Raw genomic sequence first — 9,015 nt, forward strand, 5'->3', positions numbered from 1 at the left:
AAGATGTGGGAGTGTATGCCAGGCATAAACAGTAGGTGCTAAATAGGTGTTTTTTGAATACTCCAACATGTCTTAGGTATTGACTGTGTAGTTCAACCAGTCTTTATCATTTATGTTTTTAGAAATTGTGTCCTATAAAGCTTTATTTTAGATTTTTTTATATAGCTCTTTTTTTTTCTTATTATAGCTGGTGGGCCAGTTTATTGCTAGAGCTGTTGGAGATGGAATTTTATGTAATACCTATATTGATAGTTACAAAGGAACTGTAGATTGTGTACAGGCTAGGTAAGTAAATTAATTTTTCTACTTAGACTTTCAAAATAGGGGAAAGTTCTACAGGATTCTGTTGAAATGACACTTGAATTAATCAGACTTTGTGGATGCCTATTTGTCATTTTTGTGTACTCTTTACCATTAAAACAAAATTGAGAGATTCTTGACATGATATAACAGAAAGAAGACAGTACTATAATGCAAAAGTTCTGGGTTTTAGCTAAACTGTTAGCTACCTTTATGTCAAGCCACTTTTCTCTCGGCCTCAGTTTCCTTATTTATAAAATGAAAGGATGGGACTTGGAATGTTTTTTAAGGTCCCTTTAGGTTTTAATATTCTGTAATTATTTAATATTCTAATAAGATGGACAGTATTAACAAAGGAGCCCTGTTTTCAATTCTGTATTTATTTGCTATAGAAATCTTAGGAAATAATGTTTTTCACTTTTTTCTTTGGTATAATTTTAAGCTAAATGTGATATTTGGGAGTTATGCTCAGTGATTTTTCATAACTTCCTGGAAACTTAGACTTGTACTTAGCCATGTCTTAGGTTTTCACAGGTATAGATATTAATTTTCTAGGACTACTTCAGGTCAGAGTGGCATGGTTGCCCTGGTGGAAAGGCATGGATCTATGTAAAAGTTAGTTTTAGGTGAAACATTCCTTCTCAGGCTAGATCAGTAATTTTGAAATAACGTTATTAGACTTTTGTTGACCAAGAATTGGAAATGAGTGAGAGAATATTAATATGAGAAGCAACTTTTTTTGTTCCCAACTTTTTATCTTGAAAAATAGTTTTTTAAGAGACTTCTGAACTTTAGGTTGCTTTTATGTTATATGAAAGCTTTTAGTGTATATGGGGTTTTTTCCCCCAACTTCATCCATAATTTGGTCAATCTCAAGCATGTCCATATGTCAAAATTAACTTTTTTTTTTTTTTTTTTTGTAGAGCTGCTCTGGACAAGGCTACCGTGCTTCTGAGTATGTCTAAAGGTGGAAAGCGCAAGGACAGTGTTTGGGGCTCTGGAGGTGGGCAGCAGTCTCTTAACCACCTTGTTAAAGAGGTAAGTACTGGGCATTGTCTTTAGCTTAAATTTATATGTATTCTTCAGGGAAACAAACTCTACCCTCTAGCTGGTATTGTTGTGGACAAAAATTAATTTCAGTCTTATAGCTGCAAGTGGAAAATGGAATAATCCTTATATATTTGGATTTATGCCCTTTTGCTATAAATTATACAATAATTATATAGTCATCATTAAATTTTTATGGTTTCTCTGACTTAAACTAAGACTGTGTTAAGTTAAAGGGGTTTTCATGAAGAAGGCTGTGTAGGAACCTCAGAGGAATACCTAAAGTCTTTTTCTTGGAATGTAAAATTTTTCAGACTGTTGAGTTTCTGTTTTGTAGTTATTCAGTAAATGTCCATATTTATAAGAGCAGTTTGAAACAGGGTGGTCTCAGATTGTAAGTTATGCATTATGAACACTAGAGTAGATCAGAGTGGTAGATTTTTGTAGGGAAGTTCACTACCTGTATGCATTCTTCAAAAGAAAAAGTAATTGGTTTTTGCATTAATACCAGATTTATTCTCTCTGGATTTTTTTTTCTGGCAGCAAAGTGATATTCTATAATAAGAAACCAGAAAAAGTAGTTAATCCTATTTGAAGATTTTTAAGAAAATTAGAAGATTTATATAGTACATGTGCTTCTGATTTTTGAGTATAATCTTTCATGTGACTATAGTTTTGATATTTAATAAATATTTTAATGATATGTATACCAAGTTTGAGTGTTAAGGAGCTCTAAATATTGTTAGAGCTTTGACCAGTTTTGTTTTTATATATGTTAAGGTAGATGAGTTGGTGTTTGTAATGTCATGATTGCAATATCTGTTTTAAAAAATTTTTAAAGTTATTACAAAAATTGAGGTATAAAAACAGTGGAAGTACCGGAGCAGTTCAGCAAGAAAATAAAATAAAGGCATCTAAGTTGGAAAAGAAGAAGTAAAACTATCTCTGTTCCCAGATGACATGATCTGTATACAGAAAATCCAAGTGAATTCTCAAAAAAACAAAAACACCAAACTATTATAAACGAGTTCAGCACAGTTGCAGGATACAAGATCAGTGTACAGAATTTAATTCTAGGTCTTTTGTACACTAGCAATGCAATGAATGGTCTGAAATGAAATTAAGAAAACAGTTGCATTTGTAATAGCATAAAAAAGATTAAAATACAAAGGAATAAATTTAACAAAGGAAGTGCAAATCTTGTGCACCAAAAACTGCAAAACACTGTTGAAAGAAATTAAATAAGGCCTAAATAAGTAGAAAGATATCCCATGTTTATGGACTGAAAGATTTAATATTGTTAGGATGATAATGCTTCTCAAAATTAATATTTTGAGAAACTGCCGAACTGTTTTATGGTATGTGAATTATCACAACAACAAAAAATGGTCACGATGAAATTGAAGTAAAACTACCAATATATGAGGTTGACATTATTTGGATATTCATTTATTTTACATGGAAGGATGAGTTGGACAGAGAGGACTTTCAGAAATATATACATGTATTTATAATTTATCGTTCTCAACAATGCATGGGACCCAATGAGAAACACTTAAATACTTTAATAACAAAGTTAAAAAACTAAGTGATGTAATTTAAATAATAAATATATTAGCTTATAATTATAAAGTGAAAATACTTTATTCAAGTAACATGCTTCAAATATTTATTTTCCTAAAGCATAATAGCAATTATTCATCAAGATATATTCTGTTGATCAAATTTTACTATACTTTTAATGGAAATACATTGTAGAAGTTGAAAGTAGAACATACTTAAATGAGATTTCAGTCAGCCAATATTCATTGAGTGTCTACTAGGTGCAAAGATTATTTTAACAGGCGATGTATAGGGGAGGACATTCCTCGTTGAAGTTCTTGTGTTGAAAAACTTCTTTTCTCTGGAGCCATAGATGTTCTTGTGCAACTTTCAACAGGAGAGTCAAGACTTGCCTCCTTAGCTATAACTGGAAGCTGAATTACTGACGAACGTTTTAAATAATGGTCCTCAAATCTTCAGTTGTAGAGAAAAGAGAAAACTGCTTTGGAAATCTTTGCCCTGTCTAGTAAAGCCCTATTATCTCTCATTTTTTGGCTCCCACTTAATGTCATGCCGATGGAAATGGGTTTGCACCACTTTAAAAATTCATTTTGAGACTTTCAGTTAGTGCCCTCTAGTGGTATTTAAGGTCCCTTGTTTTACAGGGAGCATTGAAGCATTATGGTCACAACTCAGGCCAAACACATCTTAAGTCTACTCATCGATCGCAGTGGATTATTGAAACACACCGAAACACTGCATTACCTTCATGACTATGAACCATTTAAAATTTGGGAATTTGCTTTTTAATTATTAAAAAATTCTGTTATGATAGTGTCATGTCAAGACTATTCTTAGACAACTGTCTGTGACCTATTTATCATGTACTATATTGAGATGAGGGTAAATAAATCCTTAGGCAAAACAGAATTTTTTTTAAAAATCAAGAATTCTAACACATCTCAATCTTTAAATCTAATAGATTGTTATGCTGCTGAAAGAGTATTTACTCTCTGGAGACATATCTGAAGCTGAACATTGCCTTAAGGAACTGGAAGTACCTCATTTTCACCATGAGCTTGTATATGAAGTAAGATTACTTTGACATTCCAAAAAGAATTATTAAGTGTTCGTTTTTGCACCACAGTGACATAATGCTTCTTTAATAACATACATTTTTGTTTTCTTTTAAAAATTTTAATATTAAGGGGGAGAGGGTTTTACAATTTTTTCTTTTTTTATCAAGGTATAATTTAGAGTAAAATATACTCTTTAGCTGTGCAGTTCAATGAAGTTTTGACAAATGTATCAAGTCACATAATCACTATCTCAGAATATGGAACATTTCCATCACTTCCAAAAGTTTGGGGCTAACCTGCTCCCCTACCACTATCATCTCCTGGTAACCACTAATCTAATGTTTGTCCCTATAGTTGTGCCTTTCCCAGACTATCAGTCATATAAATGGAATCATACTGTGTGTCTGACCTTCTTCAGGTAGCATAATGCTTTTAAGATATGTCCATGTCATTTTATGTAACAGTAAATTCACTTTTTAGTGCTGGGTGATATTCCATTGAATAGACCTACCATATTGTTTCCAGTTTGAGTGATTATTAAAAAAAAGCAGTCATAAATATTCACTCACAGGTTTTGTGTGGACATATCTTTTCATTTTTCTCAGGTAAATACCTAGGTGTTGAATTTCTGGATCATACAGTAAGAGTATTTTTAACTTTATAAAAACATTCATATTCATGATATGTACTTTCCAGATTTTTCCTTTATTTTATAATATCTTTATTAAAATAATGTTTTCATTCCAGAATATGCCCCCTTAACATATTGTATTAGATGTTTGGCAATATGTTAACACAATGCATTGGCTTTAATTTCTATATAGCATCTGTCATTTTATCTCAGATAATGATAATGCCAGGAGGTTTGAGTTAAATGAAAAGTACTTAGATAATGTTTAGCAGTTCTAGATTTAAATCTTAGCCTTGCACTTCTCATCTGTGTGCTTTTGAGTGATTCATTTTAACTTTTAAAGTATTAGTTTCCTCATCTTTTATTATTTATTTATTTATTTCCCCCCCGACACACACACTGTATTTTATTTTTACAAGAGATAAATAAACTGACACCAAGCATTGTAAATGGATGATCGCAACAAAAGCAACAATGATTACAACTACTGAATATGAAACACACTCATATTATGTCATATGACACTCAGTCCAGTAATGCTCCACTGCAACAGCTCCTTTACTTTGCAGTGATAATTAATTTGTATATTTTTTGCTTCTGAGTCCTTGTTGGATTTTTTTTATTCAAACAAAGTCACAAAAATTATAATCATCCTCATCTATACATATATATACACATATTAGAGATGAGAGCTGATAGATTTTAGGAGTAGTTTCTTATATGAAAATGAGCAATAATTCAATCATTTATTCCATTTTTAGGCCATTGTAATGGTTTTAGAGTCAACTGGAGAAAGTACATTTAAAATGATTTTGGACTTATTAAAATCTCTTTGGAAATCTTCTACCATTACTCTAGACCAAATGAAAAGAGTAAGTATAACATTATTTTGAACAATTTTTAGGCTTACATCTTAAATATATATGATTGAATACAGATTACGAATTGTCAATGAATTTTCTTTTAGGCTTGTGTAGTAATATTATGCCTATATATATATATATATATATATATATTAATGGTACTGTTTATGTTTGAACCTCTTATAACTATTTCCTGGAAAGTAATAAATACTCCAGTATTTTTGAACCTGTATTTTGAAAAATGTGATGTGTATGTGTTCTTCAACAGTTCTAAGATACGATAATTTCTTTTTTATATCTAGAGAGAAACATGAATTTCTAACAAATTTATAAAGTACTTAATTTATTCCTATTTAAAATTGTATGCATTGTTATTAAATATTGGTGAGGTTCTTACTTGCCTTTTATTTTTTAAAAATGTAGTAAATGTATTATAGAGAAGTAGATGGGGAAGAAATGTGTCCAACGTCTAATGTCTGCCTGAAGCTCTTTTGAGAGAACAGTTTTAAAGAAAATATTCTGTAAAAAAATAGACTTACTCTTTGTACTTTTCGAGGTTAGGATCTGACTGCAGTCTAATTATATGAACATTTGGCCTTAAATATAGATTGATAATAGTGATGGATTGTATGGCATTATGTATTTTATATGGGCTAACAACTCTGTATGTAATTCCATTGTTTTTAGGGTTATGAGAGAATTTACAGTGAAATTCCAGACATTAATCTGGATGTCCCACATTCATACTCTGTGCTTGAGCGATTTGTAGAAGAATGTTTTCAGGCTGGAATAATTTCCAGACAACTCAGAGATCTTTGTCCCTCAAGGTACTTTCTTTATTACTTTCTCAACGTGAAATACTGGCTGAGGTGCTTGGGAGGGCTAAGCTAATTTTCTGTTATTCCAGCTGTGTCTGAAAAATAATAGTATCTTCCCTGAAGTCACTCATCAGTGAAAATCATCTGAATTTATGGAGAAACAAGGGTGAAGCTTATTTTGTTCTCTTGTAAATCTGTATAGGACTACCTCATGAAGCCACAGTTCATTGGAAGGAAAATAATTTTGTGGAGTAGTTCTGTGTACCAGGCTCTGTTCTAAGTGGTTTAAATATTATTTCAGAGTAGATATCACCAGTGAGATGAAAAAATTGAGGCTTACGGCAGTGTAATGTACCTTTTCTAAGGTCACGGTAGAAGCCAAGGATGGATCCAGACTTTTTCTGGCTTTTAAGATCTAGGTTCGTTCCTGTATTTCATGTGGGTTCCTTTTGCTCCCTCATAGAATGGAGAATTGGGACTGATTGGATTTTACCGCTCTAGAAAGTGTGTGTGTGATTCTTTTGGAGGTATTATATATGTGCTGCTAGGTTCAAACTCCTTAGGAGTTGATGAATTTTTTTTGTTATTGTTAAAGCTTATAATGAAGTTTGTATTGTAATAGATATAAAAGTTTAGCAACAGCTAACCCTCTGGTCTGGGTCTGTTTTATATTTTAAGTTTTTGTAATTTTTATATGAAGAAGTTTCAGTCTTTATGTATTTTTATTTAAGTGCACTGTGAGAATTAAATCTCAAAAAATACTTCCCGATAGTGTCCTTTGCTCTACAAAGTTTAGAAGCCATTAAGAGAGAAGAAAAAGATAATGGTGGAATATACATTTTAATGGCTTTGATAAAAATGTTTGAAAATGTAGATCTCTACTTTGGTGATGGCATCATTGATGTACTGATGTGTGAAGTGGTATACATCAGTAACAACTGCCAGCTTTGGCAAGGCTTTCTGCTACTTGCTGCTTCATTTCCAGCCTTGATCTCCTAATATTATAGTGTGAAGCCTTTACGTTCAGGAAAATATAGCTGGTTTACATTTAGACTTAGTATGAAAAGGGGTTAACTTTGGCACTGGCTCTTTTAAAAAGTTTTTCAGCCTCTATTCAAAGGTCTAACTAGTTACTTCTATTGTGGCTTTACTTTCAAGGATCATTTGAAGAGATGTCTAAACCTTCTATGTATTCCATAGAACTTTCACTTTTTATCTCTATCCTTTTGCTTATGTGGACGGAGTGCACATTTATGTGTGACCTTGAATGCCTGTGTGTATTGGTCTAGGGTCAGAGAATAATAAGGGCTAATCCTGCTCAAGTTCTGTTTAGCACTTACTGCTTTAGGCTGCTGTTCAACTGTTCCTCTTGGGCTGCTGTCACTACATGTAGCTAGTGTGTGGTTACATTATAGAGGAAGGTCTCTTGAGTTTGAAATAGCAGAAATCTCAAAATGGGGCATATGGGACTTCCATATGGGACGTCCAGTGGTAAAGAATCCGCCTTACAATGCAGGGGACATGGGTTCATTCACTGGTCGGGGAACTAAGATCCCACATGCTGCGGGGCAACTAAGCCCGCACACCACAACTATTGAACTCGTGTGCCTCAACAAGAGCCCGCGTGCCGCAAGCTACAGAGCCCACGTGCTGTGGAGCCTGCACGCCGTGACTGCAGAGCCCATGCACCCTGGAGCCCACGCACCACAGCTACAGAGCTGATGCGTCCTGGAGCCCACGAGTCACAACTAGCGCATGCCACGATTAGAGAGAAGCCTGCGTGCTGCAATGAGACAAGTCCACATGCCGCAATGAAGACCCAACACAGCCAAAAAAAAAAGAACATAAATAAATAAGTAAATATTTTTTAAAAAGGGGCATATACTGGAATTAACTGGACTCTGTTTTTCCACATTCAGGTTATGGCTTTTCTATATCTGAGAAAAAAATTAAACATTTTTAAACATAGATATTTTGATAGCTTCCGTAGCTCTAGTTTGCATAATTCCCAGTCATGTTGGTGTTTCCTATTTGGTTCAGTGTTCAGCTTTCAAATAATATTAATGACATACTAGAAATAAATACAGGCATACCTCATTTCATTGTGCTTTGCAGATGCTGTGTTTTTTACAAATTGAAGGTTTGTGGCAACCCAGCGTTGACAAGTCTGTTGGTGCCATTTTCCCAACCAGCATTTGCTCACTTTGTGTCTGTGTTGCATTTTGGTAGTTCTCAGTATTTCTAACCCTCCACCAGCAAAAAGATTAATGACCTGTTAAAGGCTCGGATAATAATTAGCATTTTTCAGCAATAAAGTAGTTTTAAATTTTGATATGTACATTGGGTTTTTAGACATAATGCTTATTGCACACTTAATAGGCCACAGTATTGTGTAAACATAGTTTTATATTCAGGAAACCAAAAAATTCATGTGATTGTAATGTGATAGCACTTTATTGTGGTGATCTGGACCTGAACCCACAATAATTTTGAGGCATGTTTGTATTAAATTTCCAAACAGCATAATAATGTTTGCCTTATTTATATTTTAATTTTTTTTTTTACATGACTTCATTTGGACAGTGAACTTATTTCAATCATCAAGCTTTTATTTAACTAAAAACTGCTCAGATTAAGCAGTTCATTTGATATGTTCTAGGATACGTATCAGGGGAAGTCTTTTCAAAAGACTTAGAGGAATGCTGACTTTTAAAAATATAAATGACAATACACCC

General features: G+C 33.1%; 1 protein-coding gene across 2 annotated transcripts in view; it reads left to right on the forward strand.

The window, feature by feature from the left end:
- The window catches only part of PDCD4 (programmed cell death 4), a 28,878-nt gene that overhangs the window by 17,252 nt on the left and 2,611 nt on the right, over positions 1-9,015 (forward strand). For both annotated transcript variants that reach the window (XM_060126838.1, XM_060126837.1), the window contains exons 7-11: positions 188-285; positions 1,224-1,338; positions 3,872-3,979; positions 5,361-5,471; positions 6,150-6,289. In XM_060126838.1, the coding sequence (XP_059982821.1) occupies positions 188-285; positions 1,224-1,338; positions 3,872-3,979; positions 5,361-5,471; positions 6,150-6,289 (572 nt within the window). The remainder of the gene's footprint in view (positions 1-187; positions 286-1,223; positions 1,339-3,871; positions 3,980-5,360; positions 5,472-6,149; positions 6,290-9,015) is intronic.

The sequence above is a fragment of the Lagenorhynchus albirostris genome, chromosome 16, assembly GCF_949774975.1.
Source record: "Lagenorhynchus albirostris chromosome 16, mLagAlb1.1, whole genome shotgun sequence".
Lineage (NCBI taxonomy): Eukaryota > Metazoa > Chordata > Mammalia > Artiodactyla > Delphinidae > Lagenorhynchus > Lagenorhynchus albirostris.